This window comes from Leptopilina heterotoma, unplaced genomic scaffold (genome assembly GCF_015476425.1).
Source record: "Leptopilina heterotoma isolate Lh14 unplaced genomic scaffold, ASM1547642v1 Lhet_156, whole genome shotgun sequence".
Classification (NCBI taxonomy): Eukaryota; Metazoa; Arthropoda; class Insecta; order Hymenoptera; family Figitidae; genus Leptopilina; species Leptopilina heterotoma.
This window is the reverse complement of record NW_025110870.1, coordinates 962429-983285: the sequence shown is the minus strand read 5'-3', so window position 1 is coordinate 983285 and position 20857 is coordinate 962429. Positions and strand designations below refer to the sequence as shown.

General features: G+C 31.2%; 1 protein-coding gene across 10 annotated transcripts in view; it reads right to left on the bottom strand.

The window, feature by feature from the left end:
- LOC122498645 (KH domain-containing, RNA-binding, signal transduction-associated protein 2-like) overlaps nt 1-20857 on the bottom strand; it is a 114330-nt gene that overhangs the window by 2591 nt on the left and 90882 nt on the right. For 9 of the 10 annotated variants that reach the window (XM_043606484.1, XM_043606480.1, XM_043606481.1 and 6 more), the window contains 3 exons: nt 6358-6504; nt 4801-5062; nt 2195-2576 (listed from right to left, as the gene is read on the bottom strand). In XM_043606484.1, the coding sequence (XP_043462419.1) occupies nt 2195-2576; nt 4801-5062; nt 6358-6504 (791 nt within the window). The remainder of the gene's footprint in view (nt 1-2194; nt 2577-4800; nt 5063-6357; nt 6505-20857) is intronic. The other variant, XM_043606482.1, reaches the window with a different exon arrangement.

Genomic DNA, 20857 nt, shown 5'->3' with positions numbered 1-20857 from the left:
TTTCTAACAAAATAACGATTCTTAAGGTTTAAACCTTATTAAGTTAAAAGCTGTGATATTCAGTATTATTAGTTGTCACACAGAAATGCAATAAATTGAAAGTAAAAAGTGTAAAACTGACTTAAAGTACATTCCTCTTAAAGCTTTATAAACGGGCACAGCCTAGCGCGCGAACACCTTGCAAGCGATTTTTAAATATTTATTTGAACTCATTAAACTCAATCGGCCCATCTCGGGACTTTTTGGAATATTTTCTGTATATTTAGAGAGTCATAGGTAAATCTTAAATGGAATTTCCCATATATATGTTACGATCAAAACGCAATTTAAAATTCGATGTCGCAATTAAAAAATAGTTAAACGTTCATCAATAAGGGAAAATATATTTTTTTCGCAACCCCAATTGTGAAACAATTAAAATCAGAACAAAAATTTTAAAATTTTGCGAAATCCAAAGGAATCATTTGCACTTAAAAGTTACGAATTATCATAAGATTGCTCAAGAATGGTGTGGTGCTCCATAATCGTTTAGACTTAAATTACCAATAAAGTGCAAGGTGGCATTGTTTTTGATTAAGCAAACAGGATTTATTTTCAAACGAAATAATGCAATTGTCTACTTTTTGGAGAGTCAGTTCGATTGAGCAGTCTGAAAGGTAGTTATCCGCGAGGACGAACTTATTAAGTGACAGTTAGAACTCGCGAAAATCAGCTTAAACAGGCAAAAGGTCAAGGGACGCCTCCCATAATGAACAATCCGTAAGTTACTTATATTTTGTGGCGAAGTAATTTCGTCGAGATTGTCTCTCTTTTATTTTTCTTACTAATAACGTTAATTTTTATAAATTCAAATTTTGCGCGTTAATTTTGACTTAATGTCAAAGAGAGATGTAAACTCCCCTTTAATTAACCAATGGTTTCGGCGTTTCGCGGAAAAATGTAACAGACGACCAAAACACGTTTTCAATATAGTTTGATTTTGGATGTTTATGAGAGAGGACGTTGAGTTGTTGCTGTAGAGTAGACAAGGGAGAGTTGTTAAAGTATTCTTAAGTTAAACATTTTTCTTTTGTTACACGACAAGTAAGAGCGATTGAAGTTTTATTATTAAAGTTGTATTATTGACTATATAGTTTCTTTCATTATTGTTGTGCATATGGTTGAGAAGTATAGAGGAGGTGATGTGAAATTAAATAAATTTGGTAAGTGAATGTTTCTGTTTTACAAGAGTCGTTTCTCGAATAATCAAGTTTCCCTTCAAAATTAATTTTCCCGACGGAATTCCCTTTGAGATATTGTTGTGGGATTTGTTGATATTTATTAATTAAAGACTTGATTATTATTTTTGTTAGTTTTTCAATATAAAATTAACTGGCGTCTGGCCGCCACGTTGGTGCTAAATATTTTTGATTTGTGACGAATAAGGGAAAATGATTAATTGATCTTTGCATAATTTTTGTATTTAGCATTAAAAAACAGTTATAATTTATTGTGAAAAATCAAATAAAATTGCATTAAATGATTTATTCAGGAATATATTGCTAACATTGAATTTTATAGTTTCAATTGAAATTTTGAAAAGAAATTATGTTTGTTTTATACTAAAGATGAAGATAATAGTTTGATGGAATTATTAAGATTATTATCCATAGTTTATATTATTGTTACTTACGTAGTATCGATTTATGTGTAATGATGGTTGTATTGTATTAACCATAAAATTAATTGTCTGATTTACAACAAAAATAGAGATCTTGTAAAAACTAATTTATGAACACAATATACATATGTTGTAATTTCTACCGCTCCTGGTTCCTATTCGTTATTTCAGTTTAATAAAGCATAACTAAATCAATAGCTTGAATAATAAGCTGGTAAAGAGGGATTCCGTATCTAATTTAAATAAAATTTATAATACATACATAAATTATATTTTTGTTTATAACAATATATACATCGAATTTTAATAATTTATCGCTAAGATAGATTTCGCCAATCCAGTTGTTATTATTTTGTACGTCAGAATTAATTATCTAATGAATGGTTTTAGCATCATTTAAAAATACCGATTTATTAGTACTTTCCTCTTCAGTCTCTTTTACTTAAATTTAAAATTACTTCTCATAATTATTATTATTCACATTCAAAAGAACTTTCACATAATTTGGAGTAGTATTAGTGCTTAAATACTCACTGCGTATGTAATAAACCGTGAATGGCTGGTGACAAAACTTGATGTTGCGTGTGAGATTGTAGAATGGTTTGACGTTGTGTTACAGCAGTGTGTGGCGGAACTGACTGAGGAGCAAGTTGCAGTTGAGAAATCTGAGGATTGCCAACATTACTTATTTGGGAAGTTTGTGTTGTAGATTGAAGTCCAGCAGTCGGAAGTTGAAGCGAAGCTTGTATTAAAGGTGCAGTGGGTTGCGTATGTGTCGTAGCAATTATGGATGCTGTAGTTTGTAGTGGTTCTTTGTTCTGCGCTGCACGAGCTCTAGCAAGAAGAGACATAACCGTTCTTTTTGTAGGTGACATTGCAGGCCTTCCACCTGGAAGCAGGGGTCGCTTTCGTCCACCTATTAAACAGCATCATAAGTTCCCTTTTTTGAAGACGAATACATTTTGTTTCTTAATATAGTTTTTATTTTAATAAAAGAAATGCAATAAAGTAAATGTGGGTATTATTGAGGAATTTTCAGAAATCCTACATTCAAGTAGTTTACAAATTAGAAATGAATAGACACTGTTTTGATTCAAATGAATATTTAAGCTTTTATTACTTAGGAAAATTAGCAATGTTATAAAAAATGATCGTTAAGTAAATTATTAAATATAAAACATATACACTTATAATATCGCAGGACTTAGGGATAATTCCACCAACATCACTTAAAAGTTAATCAATAATTAAAGACAGTTTAAAAGTTTATGATTGTTTGATTGAGGATTAAATCATTGATTAACTTTTAATCAGTATTATTGAAACTGGCCATTAGTATGTCCTAAGAAGATTAGAGATAATAATAATTAATTATTATTATTAATTATATGGTAATCAAGTTTAACTAATTCATGTGTTCATTTATATTCAAAAGAAGCTACATATGATAATCAATTGTCGACCAAGAATTATATTACTCTTCCTTACTGTGGTCGATGCGTTATCAATCCGTATAATGAATATTCATATTAGAATTAATTATAAAGAGATTGTAAGAAAGAACACCATATTTTTATACAATTAAAGATAATGCGGTATACCGATAATGCAACATAGAGAAAAAGTTTATGTAATTAAATATACAAATTAATTATTTAACGCTTACGTAATAATATTAATTAATGGAAAAATATCAAATAATGGGTAATCATGTTTCTGACACCTGTATAAAAAGTCATATATAAATAAAATAGTCAGTATATAACAAAGTATGTCGTAAACGGATAAACTTTGATCGCTGATAAATAGTTCAATAACAAGATCAATAATTAAATTGACTAATTGTGACAAATTAAGAACAAATTGATCCACCTTTTGAACTCTATAAATTTTATCAATATTAAATTAGATCAGCTCACAGTTCAAAAGAGTATATAAATCTCAAATAAATTCTGATGATTGTCAAATACTCCGGTGTGTTTCTGTCTGAACAGGAGAAAAGAAGTGTTATAGGAAGTTTGTTTCTGTTTGTCACTGGCTGCGGCCATATTGAATTAAAGACCCTAACTGAATTGCTGGTGACTGTAGATAATAAGGCGTTCTGTTTTATCGGCCAAAGCTAATTATCTAGTGCGGATAAATGAAAACTGTAAAAATTGAAAATCACGTAGTACACGGAGAGAAAAATCAAGCGTTTTTAGTATGGACAGTTAACCTTATTTAGTAAAAGAATTCACATGCGCAATAGGCGTAAAATTTCTGCTGTATTTGTATGAATTTCTACGTTATCAGCATAAAAGTTCTACCTTTAAACGCATGGGGCGTCAGTATACTACGATTGCAAGAGATCTATGCTATTTTAGTATATGTTTCATGCAACTGAGGTATAAAAACACGCCTTTTAAGCAGGGCGTTCATACAAAATTACCATAGGAAGTCTCCATACTAAAAACGCTTGATTTTTCTCTCCGTGTACGCATGGGACTCACCATAGCTAAAACGAAGCGCGCGTGTAGCGACTTATTATTAGTAGGATGTCTGGACGAGGAGCATTAAGAGGTCGGCGTCGCGTCGCATCGTAGGCGTAGGTGAGTCCTATTGACTTCTTATTTTTATTGTAAATTTATTGTTAAAAATTTCGAATGTTGAAAATGATGCTTGTCGCTGCATTGTTATGTGGTAAATTTTGAATTCTAAAAATTCGGCCTTTTGCCGAATAAATAAATTGTTCCATTAATATTAAAATTTAAAGTAAATTGAATAACAATAATTGTGATAATTATAAATTCAGTGACAGTGTAATAATTAATGTGTTGATCTCCTTACCCTCCCTTCTCTCAGCAGTTTGTAAGGAATTTTCCTAACAATTCCTGAATTAGTCTGGCTTAATTACGTGTTCACATTATAATATCAATAAAAATTTTTCTACAAAGAATTATCAAAATTAAATTAATTTTGCTCTGAAAAAACGAGTTGCTTGTCAGAATGCACTGTGTATCTGCGAGGACTCAAATTTATCGATATAATTATCGAGTGATAAATGAATAATTTAATAGAGATTGAAAATTTTAAATGTTTTGAACATATTCGTGTTAAAAAAAAACTTTATCAGTGTTAATTTATTTGTTTACAATACTTACCTAGAGTAGAAGTAGAAGTTTGCAGCACCGTACCTTGGGTTTTTAGTGCTGCTGGATTTGGCGGTGAAGGTGTTGGCCTACTAGGAGTGTCGTCTTGTCCATCAATTGAGTTAGCCGTAGTGGCTGCAGTTGGCGAACTAGCAGCTTCTAAACTTGATGCTGGACTTAATGGAGCTTCTACTGCTTGAGATCCCTCTCGATTTTGAGTATTTAAAATTTGCATCTCCCACATTTGCTCCTGTCTAATATCATCATTGTAATCCTAAAAAACATGAATTTTAATGATTCATAAATATTTGCTGCAGCTTACAGAGTCTTTAGTAGTGCTAAAATATTAGAACATATAAACAGTTTATAAAAATTAATTTAAATAATAAAATTTTACATTAAATTAATTATTTAATTATAAATTTAAATTATAGTTTATTAAAAGCAGGGTAATTTCGAAAAGATGTGATAAATTTTAAAATCACATTTTAATTACACGTATGAATAATATTTGCAGAACTGAGGAGTAAGCGGCAAAAGTAAATAAGTCTATTTTATAAAAGACAGTTTTACTCAACATTTTCCGTGAATGGTAATTAGATAAATTTCCAGAAAGTCAATGTTACATTAAAAATAATATCTTATTGTAAAGAATTATATTAGTTTAAAAATATGAGGACTCAACCAACATGCTTTAAAATTTTAGTTTCTTCAACTAGAACAAAATGCCCAAAACTTTAAAATTTATTTTGTATGATCCACTTTAATTAATATCAAGACCGTTAAGTCCAAAAAAATATTTTGATATAATTCATTCAGTATAATTATTCTACTTTTTAATTAACTTTAATTATTATGTGCCAAATTGAATTTGTTTAAATTTCTCAAAATAATAAAATATGGACTTATCCACTTTTGGCCGCTTACTCCTCAACTATTCATACACATTTTCTCATGGTATATTCTAAAATGAAAAAAAATTCTTATATGTGAAACATGTTCTAGAGTAGAAACGTTTTTCTAAAAGCTCTGTCGCGTGTAAAAGGCTTCAGAATCCTTAACAAAAATTGCAAGTACGAAAAGCAATAAATGAAAAAATTCTCGATCAAAGAATTGAGTGTGGATTTAACTTTAAACGAAAGTTTAATCTTTTAATGAAATAGACACTTGTAAAAAGAAAAGATTCGAATTTCTAAAAAGTCATTAAGTGAAGTATCATTTGAATCCAAATTTACTTAAGTATACACTCTTAAATAGTATATTTGACCACAATATTGCATCAACATTTATTATGTTCGCCCTATGAAAATATTAAATTATAATAATTATATATGACGCTCTTTAAATGTTTAACAAAATACCGATAATAAATCAATTGAATTCTACATTAAATAACTATTAAAATGAGTCCAAAAATGATAAAAAATATTAGTTAGCTTTGGAGAAATTGAAAAATTTAAGAAACGCAAGCAAAATGGACAATATGAGTGAAAAAACACATGTTAGAATGTTGACCACTAATATTGTAGAATCTTTTATTCTTATATGTTTATTAAAATATTATTTTACCGGAACTAGAAATCTTCGAACTTCTGCTAATGCGTATGCAATTCTTGCATGAGCTTCTGCAGGCGTTGCGTAAGCCGAAATTTCAACATGTAGATCTTCCATTAAATGCGAAAATTTTGGATCTCCGCTTACTCGCAGTTCCTCTTCCTGCAATAACATTTCTTTTATTATTATTTTAAAATATATTATTTCTTTAATTGTTTAATCATATAAAAATATTGGTCATTTTAATATAGGTCGTAGTAATAAATGACTTTACCACCTATGTCAGGTGTAGTTGCATCCAAGTCTAAAATATCAATGTTGTCTCCTAGTTCTTCGATTTCAATGAAACTTGGTAAAATTGTAATGAATACATGCAAATGAAATGTTTAAGGTAATTTTATTAAATATTTGTTCGAATGTTAGTTTGATCGAATTTCCAAAAGTTCGAAAGACTATTTGTTCGAATGTTTATTTGTTAGAATTTTCAAAACTTGTTTACTTGTTAGAATGTCTCAAAATTTGGAATGACTAGTTTTTCGAATAGCTAAAAGATGAAATATTTATTTGTTACAATTATTAAAAGATAGAATGTTTATTTAATAGAATTTCTAAAAGTTTGAATGTTTATATGAAAGGATGTTTAAAAGTTCGAGGGTTTATTTGTTTAAAATTTGAATTTTCAAAAGTTTAAACGTTTATTTGATCGAATATCCAAAAGTTAGAATTCTCATTTATTAGAATTTTATTTAAGCAGTGAGTTCACTTTCTATTGTATGCTTAATCATAAACCACTGAATAACATGACCTTAATGACAATTCACATCACATCTATGAACATTTTTCCTAAATGGTAATTCACATCAATGACAAAAGTCGTAAAAGTAGACTTTCGCACTTTAAAAGGTTCGATCAATAAACATTTGAAAACTTTCAAAAATCCGATAAATTAACATTTGAACGATTTCATTAAAATCGAAGAACTCGGAGACAAAATTGAAATTTTAGACCTTCGGTGATCTTTATAGGTCTTAAAGTATTAAGTTAGTGATGCTTTTTTGATTAATGTTCTATTTATTTCGTGGATAAATTAATACGATATTTTGAATAGTCATGTTTTATCTGTTAGTTGAAAATTTCTTATTTTCTGTTTAATGTTTTTAATTAAATAAAAAAATAATAACAAAATCAAAAATAAAGCAGAACAACCTTCAATATAAGCCATTAACCCCTTTACAGTCCAGTGAAAATAAAGTATTTAGTGCCATAAATGTTCAAAAATGTTTTCTTTTTAAAAAAACACAATATTGTCATATTATGTTTTTTGGGTCGCTGAATCCGAATTTCTGATAGAGAATAAAATATTTTAAATGGCGGCATTAAAGTGTATATATATACGTCACGGATGGTGTAGATCAATGATTGTAAGTATCTTTTCAAAGTTTGTTAATACTAGTAAGTATTTTGGGTCATTGAATTCGAATCTCTAGTCTGATTTTAAGAATTTTGAGTTTTTAACTCAATTTGGCCGCCAAAAATGTTGAAAAATTTTAAAAATCAATGGCTGACCCTGGGACATTTGTCATTTTATGTACGAAGATGACCATACACTGGAAAAAAAATTAAACTAATCCTGAGGAGTGTAAAACTTAAAAAAGTTGACACTCATCAGGTTAAATTCTAAAGAGAAGAGTGTGAATTAGTTAAAGTTTTACACTCCTCAGGGTAAGTTTAATTGTTCTTTTATCTTCGTGTGGCAATACTAAAGTTTTAATTTTAAAATCTTTTAAAAATACATGAAATAATTAATAATTTTTTCTGTGAATAATGGGCCGAATTGTATTCCGCGAGTTAACGTGATAAATCTACCTTCTTATATACTATTCTAGTTCCTTGTTGGTTGCGAGAAACTTAAAAATTAGCTCACCCTATGCGGCGCTGAGCATACTAAACATACAGCGCATGTTGATTTGCGCAGCGCGGGTGTATTTGAAACAGTTAAAAGACAATTAAAATAAAATAAAAAATTCTAATTTAAAATAAGTGATCATAGTAAAAGTGCAAATATTATTTTGATCAAATATGTTAGATTGTCTAAAAATATCTATAAATAAATAACTGAATAAAAATATAGCTTTTTAGGCACTATAATATTTTTATCACTGACTGATTTTTATTTTTATATTTAATACAAAATATGTATTACATATTACAATTTTAAATGATGTTTAAAAATATTTAATTTATTGATAAATTAAATGTTTTTTTATTAAAAAAAAGCTTAACTGATATATTATATTTTTTAAACTATTTGATATTATATTTCAAATATTTCTTTGCTAAAAACAAAAAAATTTTGATAAAAACTGTAAATTAAAAATTTATTGTCAATCTCTCTAAATTTGAATTGGTTAAAAATAACTAATTTGATAGCAAAAAATTGATTATATTTATTTAGTTATTTATTTACTATTAATTAGTGATTTTCAACTAATTATTTTTTTTAATTATAATTTTTATATTTTATTTTATTTTATTAAATATATAATTAAATATTTTATTTTATTTAAATTAAATTTAAGTATTCAAATAAAAACTAATTAGTTATTTTTTACTAATTGCTGAAGCAAAAACTCAGTCACGATTTTACTAATAATTCGTAATTTTCATCTAATTCAGAATTAGAGAAATTACCTTTATACATAATAAATTTTCTTAATTAATAAAATTCAGTGAAATTTTCAAATTATCTCCATTTATAAAGTGTATAAATAAAAAAACAGTTTTGTAAATATTTTCTTTTATTATATTTAAAAATAATGTCTTCAGATTATGGCTCACTTAAGAAATGTAAACAAAAAATAATTTTGGATGTTCAAATAAACGAAATATAATTATTAAAAATATTAAACGTTCGAAACTTTAAGATTCTTGAGAAACGTAAAAATATAAATTTAAAATATTTAGAATAAAAGAAAAGAGTTTTTAAACAACAGATATTTTCAATTAAATTGAACTGAATATTAACTAAAAACACAATAAATTTAAATTAACGATTTTGTATAATTAACAAATAGTTTTGATGATCAAATTCTCTTATTCCAGTCGATTCTGTTTCACGTTGTTTTAGTGGTCTTTTATTTGCAGGTGATGACTTTCCTAAAAAATATAAAATATAATTATTACATAATTCAGAAATATGTTAAAATTATCAAAATATTTATTATTTACATTCCTTGAAAAAAAGAATTAAATTAAAAAAAATTTTCTTTCAATTTTAAATGTTTTTAAACCTGCAAACTTATATTGAAAAAATACCTCTATTTTTAAAAAATTATTACAAATTTTAATATGTGAACTAAAATGACGTAGATGTTTGAAACTAAAACAATTAAATTGAAATGTGATTAATCCTATCTGTTGATTTTTAGAAGAATTTTAGTTTAATATAATTGAACATATTTTATTTTTTAATTTAATCGATGTGAAGGAATTTGAATGCATGTTTTTCTTCTTTTATTTGTAAAACGATGTATTTATGTTTTATCTCATTTACTGCAACCATTTGTATTTTTGTATTCTCTTCGCCCAATTTCCAAACTCCTATTTTGGATGATTCACAAGGATAGTTAAATGAATCTCCCTCACATTTAATTTTGTACCCTGCAATAATAACTGTTTCATCAGTTTTCTGAATCTGATATACTCTAAAAAACTCATTATTTTTTTGTTGCACAATATTGTCTGGTTGCCTTGTTGTAATTTTTAAATTTGTTAATAGTATACTCGTAATTTCTCTTGTGGATTTATTTTCTTCTTTAATAATTAAATTCTCTCTTTTTCTAACTACATTATTGACTGCAAGTTTAATATCTATTAATTGAGGGCAATAATCAATTTCCGAAATTCTTTTTATAAGCTGCGGAATTATATCCTTTCGGCCTTTTATCAGAGACTTTAGTTGACCCAGACAATTTTCAAATGGAAATGCTGATAATTCAGATAATGATTTTTTGGTTTCTAATACATCATCTGCTACGTGTATCAAATTGTGATGATTTAGAGTTTGTGAATCTTCACCGAAAAATGTTGGAAGTAAATTAAAGAATTCTTAAAGAAGCATTTTTGCATACTTTACGTGTGTCAAGGCAAGTTGTTTTGAGCATAAAATATGGCAAGCAACAAATAATAACATAAAATGCTTGTAACAGTCTTTCGTTAAAATATGTTTGAAAACAATGCAACTGCAGTAAAGTAAAACAAATCGATATTGAGTTGCTTTCTAATGCGTTAAATTTTCAATGTCCAACGTTTTTCTTTGAAACTCAAATGGAATTCCCAAAGATGCACTCTCCAGACCTGATACGAAAGAGGCGCCCTTAAATAGTCCTGGCAGTTCGTATGCTAAGACCGTTTTAAAGGACGGAGCGGACAATGGGGACGGCTTCAAAGTTGTTAAAAGCAAAAAGAAACGGACTCCAAAAGAGAAACCCTCAGGTGAGAAAAAAGAGCTTCCGAAGCCCCCTTCGAAGCTGAGGAGCACGGAAGCTGTTAAAATTACGGCAAGCGACCCAAAGCTTTATGAGGGTATCTTGCCGCTGCTAAAAGCAAAGGTAAACCCAGAAGATACGGGTACCGTGATCCGGAAAATCAGGAGAACCTTTAAACAGGAGGTTCTCGTGATAGTGAAAAAGGGCGGAGAGACCTTAAAATTTGCAGATGCACTGTCTTCGGCCCTGCATGGTAAAGCTGAGGTCACACCTCTAGTGAATAAAAGGTCTCTAGAGATTAAGGATTTGGACGAAGCCACCTCAGAGGATGAGGTAACTGCAGCACTAAGAGAAAAGCTGGGTAAACCCGACCTGAAGATGGAGTGTCGACTTTTGCCGCGATACAGAGGAACTAAGGTTGCTCTGGTACGTCTGACAGAGGCAGAAAGTAACACTCTGCTAAAGCTTGGTAAAATAAAAATCGGCTGGATAAATGCTCCAATTCGCGAGCATGTTGAAGTAGCTAGGTGCCAAAAGTGCCTAGCATACGGACACTCAACCCGAACCTGCAAAGGCCCCGACAGAAGCAAAAACTGTCGGAGATGCGGCGGAGAGGGACACCTCGCGAAGAGCTGTAAAGTTAAGCCGAAGTGCCTTACATGCTTGGACCTGGGAAAGCCAGAGACGGATCACGATTCCGGAAAGAGAGCCTGCCCGGTTTACAGAGAAGAACTGCAAAAGATTAAAAGGGCAAATCCTTAAAATTTTTGCAGGTCAACTTGCATACAAGTAAGGATGCACAGTTGCTCCTAATGCAAACAGCAAGGGAAAATGAGGTCGATATCCTGTTCTGCAGTGAGCAGTATCAAGGAAGCGATCTCGCCCCTTGGTATCAGGATAAGGCGAAGAGAGCCGCCATAAAGCTGTGCAACCCAGAATTGCGGGTTGACAAGTTTCTGGAGACGAGCAGTGGGTTCGTGTGGATAGAGGTGGCTAATATACGTATGTATAGCTGCTACTTCTCACCCAACGACCCACTGACAAACTTCGAAGCCAATATCGAAGACCTAGAATCGAGCCTCACAGAATCCAGGCTGGATGTCATCATCACTGGTGATTTTAACGCAAAGTCGCCAGAGTGGGGTGAGACGAGACTCGACAAGAGAGGAATTCGTATTGGAGAAATGATCTCCAGAAACGACTTATTGGCAGTAAACCGAGGCAATACATGGACTTTTAGACGAGGTGCGATCGGATCAATTATAGATCTAACAATCGCATCGTCTAAACTATTTAGCCGCATAACCGACTGGCGGGTCTCAGAGGAATATACCGCAAGTGACCACCAGTACATTGAGTTCTCAGTCTCTATGGGAGACACACGAGGAGGAAAAAGACAGGATGCTCCTAGTCGCAAAACCTCCTCGTGGAATATGAAGAGACTCGACAAGGAAAAGTTCGGCCGGTCCCTAAGAGAAGCCCTTTTAATTGAGGACTTGGGCTGGGTGAAGAGGCCGAGCAGTCTGGATGGGGAGGTGCGAGCGGTGAGGAACATGATAGTCACCGCTTGCAATGCGTCAATGCCACGCAAAGGCGCCACTCCAGTAAGAAAATCCTTGCACTGGTGGTCAGAGGAGCTAGCCTCCTTGAGAAAGGAATGCCTCAAAGCAAGAAGGACATATACCCGATCTAAGGGAGATCCCTTGCTGAAAGAGGCTTTCAAGGAAGCGAAAAAGGACCTCAAGAAAGAGATCCGCAAGTCGCGACGCCGTAGCTGGAAGGACCTAATCGAGGAAGTCGATAAGGACCCATGGGGTCTGGCTTTTAAAATCGTAACTAAGAAATTAGTGACGAGGCAAAAGACCCCCGGCCTGGACAATCCCGATTGGGTCAGAAAGATAATAAGTTCTTTGTTTCCTCCTGCGGAGCCATACCTTAGAAGGGACTGGAGTTTTTGCAAAGTCGAAGAGGAAGAACTCTTCACACTTAGTGAACTGCAAAAAGCAGGCAAAAGATTGAAAACAGGCAAGGCGCCTGGAATCGATGGGATAAGTAACGAGATCCTAAAGTTGGTAATCGACACTTTACCCCAGATTCTGCTTCGATGCTTCAATCTTTGCCTTGAGAGAGGAGAGTTCTTCCGCGACTGGAAGCGACAGAGGTTAGTCCTCCTAAGGAAAGGTGAAAAACCTCTAGATAAGGTTTCATCGTACAGGCCTATATGCCTGCTAGATACGATGCATATGGTTCTGCAGAGAATGCAAGGCCACTTGACCGAAGAGAATCGTCTGTCCGATCACCAATTTGGTTTCCGTAAAGGCAAGTCCACAGTTGATGCCATCCAGGCAGTTGTGGACATAGCCAAAGCAGGAAAAAACAAATTGGGACCTGGGAAAAAGAAGAGCTTCTGCGCGTTGGTAGCAATTGACATACGTAACGCGTTTAATTCCGCAAGATGGAAAGATCTCATCGAGTCGATGGAAAAGAAAAACATGCCGCCCTACTTGTTGCGGATAATGGATAATTATCTTAGCGACAGGTGGGTTATATATGAGGGAGACACCTGCACTCTCGAGGAAGAGATGCAGCGTGGGGCTCCTCAAGGCTCAAGGGTGGGTCCATTTGTATGGAATGTATCTTACGATGATTTTCTGCGAATGGATCTGCCCGAAGGTGCGGTGATCATCGGCTTTGCGGACGACGCATTATTCGTGTGCACTGCCGAAAGTGAGGAGGCTCTTGGGACATTGGTGAACGAATGTCTGCGACTAGCTAAAAGCTGGCTGGATACCAGAGGTCTTGAAATGGCCCTGGAAAAGACCGAGGCACTGCTGGTCACAGACAGACGTGGTTATGAGCTCCCACGAATCGTGATAGACGGATTTGAGGTCAAGTGGAGTAAGCAAATTAAATATCTTGGTGTGGAGTTAGATGGAAGGTTAAACTTCCACCACCACATGGCTACGGCGTCAAATAAGGCGATCGAGTGTGCGGCTAATCTTTCACGGCTAATGCCAAATGTTGGCGGACCCCGTGAACAAAAAAGAAGACTGGTGGCGAGTGTCGCCCACGCTAAAATGCTCTATGCAGCACCAGCGTGGGCCCCATCCCTGAGGAGTAAAAGATGTGTGACCATCTGTGAAAAGATACTGTCTGCGCAGAGATCGATAACAACGCGTATCATCTCTGCATATAAGACGGTATCTACGAGTGCTGTGCAGGTCCTTGCAAGTGTCCCGCCAGCAGATCTTTTGGCGAGGGAAAGGGAAGAAATGTTTCTCTTTTCTAAAGAAAGCAGTTCCTTGAATGAGGAATTAAGACCAAGCAAGGGCCTAATCCGCAAAGAAGCGAGGCACAGGCTCATAGAAAGATGGCAAGAAAGATGGGATGGTGAGGAAAAAGGTCGATGGACTTATCGCCTTATCCCGGCACTCGCCACCTGGATAAATAGGAAACACGGTCAGGTTTCCTATTACTTGACTCAGGCGTTCACAGGTCACGGGTGTTTTAACTCGTACCTGTGTCGCTTTAAATTACGCGAGAACGAGGTGTGTGCATATTGCCAGTTCCCTGAGGACAACGCGGAGCACACCCTCTTCTCATGCAAGAAATGGGACTTGGAGAGGCGGGCCATGTTCGAAGGTGTAAACAGTCAAGTTACACCGGAGAACATGGTATCGCTGATGACCCAGTCAGAGGAGAATTGGCGGCAAGTCGAGAACTTCATAATCTCGGTTATGTCGAGGAAGGCTAAAGTCTTACGACAGTTCCGAGGGAGGGTAAAGGGCTCCAGAAGAAGGGTTACGGGTTTTAGTGGGTCGGGCTGGCAGTAGGTCGCCAGTTTATTAAATTTACTATTTTATATATTTATTTTTCTTTTTTTTATCTCCTTTTGTTTTATCACACCAACCCCACATAACCTTGGAGTGCGGAATCCAAGGTATCTGTAGGCAGATTTCCCAAAATTCCCTAAGCAAAAAAAAAAAAAAAAAAAAAAGTGTATAAATAAAAAAACAGTTTTGTAAATATTTTCTTTTATTATATTTAAAAATAATGTCTTCAGATTATGGCTCACTTAAGAAATGTAAACAAAAAATAATTTTGGATGTTCAAATAAACGAAATATAATTATTAAAAATATTAAACGTTCGAAACTTTAAGATTCTTGAGAAACGTAAAAATATAAATTTAAAATATTTAGAATAAAAGAAAAGAGTTTTTAAACAACAGATATTTTCAATTAAATTGAACTGAATATTAACTAAAAACACAATAAATTTAAATTAACGATTTTGTATAATTAACAAATAGTTTTGATGATCAAATTCTCTTATTCCAGTCGATTCTGTTTCACGTTGTTTTAGTGGTCTTTTATTTGCAGGTGATGACTTTCCTAAAAAATATAAAATATAATTATTACATAATTCAGAAATATGTTAAAATTATCAAAATATTTATTATTTACATTCCTTGAAAAAAAGAATTAAATTAAAAAAAATTTTCTTTCAATTTTAAATGTTTTTAAACCTGCAAACTTATATTGAAAAAATACCTCTATTTTTAAAAAATTATTACAAATTTTAATATGTGAACTAAAATGACGTAGATGTTTGAAACTAAAACAATTAAATTGAAATGTGATTAATCCTATCTGTTGATTTTTAGAAGAATTTTAGTTTAATATAATTGAACATATTTTATTTTTTAATTTAATCGATGTGAAGGAATTTGAATGCATGTTTTTCTTCTTTTATTTGTAAAACGATGTATTTATGTTTTATCTCATTTACTGCAACCATTTGTATTTTTGTATTCTCTTCGCCCAATTTCCAAACTCCTATTTTGGATGATTCACAAGGATAGTTAAATGAATCTCCCTCACATTTAATTTTGTACCCTGCAATAATAACTGTTTCATCAGTTTTCTGAATCTGATATACTCTAAAAAACTCATTATTTTTTTGTTGCACAATATTGTCTGGTTGCCTTGTTGTAATTTTTAAATTTGTTAATAGTATACTCGTAATTTCTCTTGTGGATTTATTTTCTTCTTTAATAATTAAATTCTCTCTTTTTCTAACTACATTATTGACTGCAAGTTTAATATCTATTAATTGAGGGCAATAATCAATTTCCGAAATTCTTTTTATAAGCTGCGGAATTATATCCTTTCGGCCTTTTATCAGAGACTTTAGTTGACCCAGACAATTTTCAAATGGAAATGCTGATAATTCAGATAATGATTTTTTGGTTTCTAATACATCATCTGCTACGTGTATCAAATTGTGATGATTTAGAGTTTGTGAATCTTCACCGAAAAATGTTGGAAGTAAATTAAAGAATTCTTAAAGAAGCATTTTTGCATACTTTACGTGTGTCAAGGCAAGTTGTTTTGAGCATAAAATATGGCAAGCAACAAATAATAACATAAAATGCTTGTAACAGTCTTTCGTTAAAATATGTTTGAAAACAATGCAACTGCAGTAAAGTAAAACAAATCGATATTGAGTTGCTTTCTAATGCGTTAAATTTTCAATGTCCAACGTTTTTCTTTGAAACTCAAATGGAATTCCCAAAGATGCACTCTCCAGACCTGATACCTTCGAAAAATAAGTGCATTGAATCCAAATAAACATGCTTGACAGGGTCAAAATCTTTTAACTGTAATAGATGACAATCCTTTACGTGACGTTCCTTTGGTGTTTTATTTCGAAAAGAAAAATCGGTTCTTTCTGAAGAATTAGCTTCTGTAAAAACACGTTTTTTATTAACCGTTATCCCATGCACTACACATCGTTCACAGGAACAGAAACCAACGTGACTTTTACATCCTTTAATGAATGCTCTGGCTGGCGTGTCGCAAATAAATCCGAGCAATTCTATCCTATATAAAGTCTCGCCTATTAATATTCCATTATCTAAGAGATCATTCATTTCTTGGACGAATTGTTCGAAATACTCTTTCGTAGAAACTGGTTTTGAATTGCCACCAAAAAGAGCAATTATAAAAGGTTTAGATTTATAATCTTAATGTATTATCTTGCCTAGTATTGGCCACAGCTGCGCCCTAGAATTTACAAAAACTTGCATTCCATCTACGTTTACAACGATACTGATACATTTTTCATTATATATTGATGGATCAATAATTTTTATAATTTTTTGCAACGCTTTTGCAACTCCTAAATAAACAAAAGATCCAAGCTTTCCACAACAACTTTCCATACCCTTAATATCAAATTCTTTCGCTGAATCAGAAGGAACAAGTGTAATACAAGATTTCGGAATGTCAGGCAATCCATCGCTTCACAATTTTGTAACAAATCTTCAATACAATTTCTGGTTAAACTTTTCCTATGCTTAATTGACCATATGTGTAATTTTGTCCTCAAATCTTCTTTTAAGACGACTGTAGTTTCCTTATTATTTTTTAATGGCTGTAAGGTACTAGAAGAACTTGGTTTCTGTTCTTCCAAAGAGCACTGTGATTCACTGTCACTACTTTTTGATGAGCTACTGTCAGATGATTTAAAACTTTCACTACACTCATTCAAATCAATATTATAATCAATATAAGTAGATTGTTGAATAATTTTCTTTTCGTATTTAGGCGACTCTACTAAATTTGCTGAACCTGAATCAATTTCAGAAATATCTTCTATGTTTTCGTCATTTAAATTTTGCTCAGGAAATTCGTGCACAAGATTTTGATCTCCTTGAAAAAACAAAACATTCCTAAGTTCCTCATCAGCCTTTCCTTTTTCTATACTTTCCTCACAATTTGTATTATTCTTAAATGCATTTTCCTTCAAAAGTCGTTTCATTGCACGATACTTTCGTTTCCGAAAAAACATTATTCTTTATAAGAACCTAAAAAAAGTTTCAATTATAAAATAAAACATCAACAATATGACAATCTTAACAAGCAGAGAAATAAATGAATATATCCAATAAACGTGAAAAGATGGTAATACAAAATTCAATTTGACAAATATTCTAAACTTAAAAGAATATTATAGTCTTTCAAACTTACCCGACGTAATTTAATAAAGATAACAAATTTTAAATCATTAAAAATAAAACAATTGTTTAATATTAATTAAAAATAAACTTTATGAGTAGCATATACGAATAAGACGTTATGAATATATAAATATTGTATACACAGAATATTATAATTATTTACCAAAACAGTAGATATAATAATAGAAAGTTAGAGGTTAGAATAAGTTTTAATGACAGCAAAATTAAGTAGTACCAACACATATTATATTACTATAAAGGAGAATCTAAAAGTCACTAGCGCCTCGTCATTGTTTCCGATTTTCCATACAATATGTACTTCTTATTTAAATTTATTTATATTATGCAATATAATAAATGTAAAATTACGCTAATGTTTATTTAGTTTTTAAAATTAAATTATTTAAAATTAAATAAAGAATGCAAGACCAATGATATTGAGAATAGTGATTATAGCTCCATCTCTTAAATATTTGTGAGTTATTAAGGTACTACAATTTCATTTTAAAACATGAGTTCTCCCTTCTATTCATAGTTTACATTCTCAATGCCGTGGTTGAATATTCCAGTTCATTCGATTCTTTTAGCCCATGTCTTTACCCTTTTTATTAAAAAGTGATTTCTCAATATCAATAATAATAATAATAAGTAAAAGAAAATTTTATTTTAAAAAATTAAAATTTAGAATATCCTTTTTAAAATGTTATAAATTAATAAAGAATAAAAAATATGTTTGAAATATATAATTTGAATTTTCTAAAGTAGTGATGTTGGTAGACTTGCTTTTTTACTGACGTCGTTTATATGGTTGACAGTTTCCTGTGAACGTTGAAGATAGTGTAGTGTGTGAGATTTTTCGATATTATTTCTATTGCTTCCTCATAAAGGAAGCCTTATAGTGATGTCGATTTCCGAATTTTTTAGAACCAATTATTTTTACAAATTTTCAAGTGTAGTATACATAATTCGTCGAGAGGAACGAATGACCGGATGTATGTGTGTATGTATGTGTGTGTGTGTGTGTGTATGTCACCGATTCTTGTGGACAAATTTTCTCTTACACGTCTTGACGGATTTTGATAAAATTTTGTAGGTGTATTACGGATACCAAAAATCAGACAAAAGCTTCAGCAATTAGTAAAAAATAACTAATTAGTTTTTATTTGAATATTTAAATTTAATTTAAATAAAATAAAATATAAAAATTATAATTAAAAAAAATAATTAGTTGAAAATCACTAATTAATAGTAAATAAATAACTAAATAAATATAATCATTTTTTTGCTATTAAATTAGTTATTTTTAACCTATTCAAATTTAGAGAGATTGACAATAAATTTTTAATTTACAGTTTTTATCAAAATTTTTTTGTTTTTAGCAAAGAAATATTTGAAATATAATATCAAATAGTTTAAAAAATATAATATATCAGTTAAGCTTTTTTTTAATAAAAAAACATTTAATTTATCACTAAATTAAATATTTTTAAACATCATTTAAAATTGTAATATGTAATACATATTTTGTATTAAATATAAAAATAAAAATCAGTCAGTGATAAAAATATTATAGTGCCTAAAAAGCTATATTTTTATTCAGTTATTTATTTATAGATATTTTTAGACAATCTAACATATTTGATCAAAATTATATTTGCACTTTTACTATGATCACTTATTTTAAATTAGAATTTTTTATTTTATTTTAATTGTCTTTTAACTGTTTCAAATACACCCGCGCTGCGCAAATCAACATGCGCTGTATGTTTAGTACGCTCAGCGCCGCATAGGGTGAGCTAATTTTTAAGTTTCTCGCAACCAACAAGGAACTAGAATAGTATATAAGAAGGTAGATTTATCACGTTAACTTGCGCGAAATACAATTCTGCCCATTACCTCTCCAATTTTTGCACTGGATGTGAGGTAAATAAATTTTTGAACTTTGAACGAAAGGGTTATTCACACTCTGATGTGAAAAAAGCCATTTTGTGAAAATAATTATAATTAAAAAAAATATTAATATTTTTGAAAAATAAATAATTATTTTTTTAAATAATTATTGAAAAAATAATTTTATTATTTATTTAAAATTATTATTAAAAATTTTTTTTTTATTATTGGTTATTTAATGACAGCCATTAATGAACCAATAATGGTTGCCAATTAATGGCATCGGCGTGGACATCCCACGATTTTACCATTAGTGGTCCACTATTGGGTGCCAATAATGGGACAATAATGGAATGGTGGCTCTCATTATTGGGCCATTAATGCACCAATGGTTTTTTTCCCATTGGGAACTTATTTTTGCGTACATTTAAAGAAATGCGGTTTTTTTGTAAGAAAAAATTCTTATTATACATTCTTGGCCCAATTTATTATATTTCAGCTACACACAAGGGGTTAAAGATCAGACAAAGGTTACCCAGCCGATGATGATAAGACGTAGCATTCTCAATCAGTGAAGATCAAAAAAGATTACCCAGCTGATGTAGACTAGGTGGAAGCATGTTCAATCAATGAAGATCAAACGTAGATTTCCCAGAGAATGAGGCTACATGGTAGTATGTTCAATCAGTTATCTGACTGATGAAGGCGACATAATTGCTGATATTTACATTGACTCCGTGGTGGAGAAATTAATTGGTATTTAAATTAATAATATTTACTTATTTCGTCTAAGAGTGTCATAAAATTATATTTTTCATAGTATTAGGGGTTTTTCTGCTTCATTTTTAATTCGGTTATTATGTTTTGAAAGTAAGCATCATAAGTGTCATACAATATTTATTGCATATAATTCATATTGTGTTTTCATGTTTTGTAAGAATTAAATTAATACCCTAGGAATAGTTTTTCAATTCTTTCTCTAATGTTTGAAAAATTAAGAGTCATTTTCGAATTCTGTGGCGTTCAAAACCTGAAGAAAACACTTTAATTTTACACTCTGATTTTAGGAGAATTTTTGATGATTTTCTATTTCATTCTATAATTTGCTGTGTTTC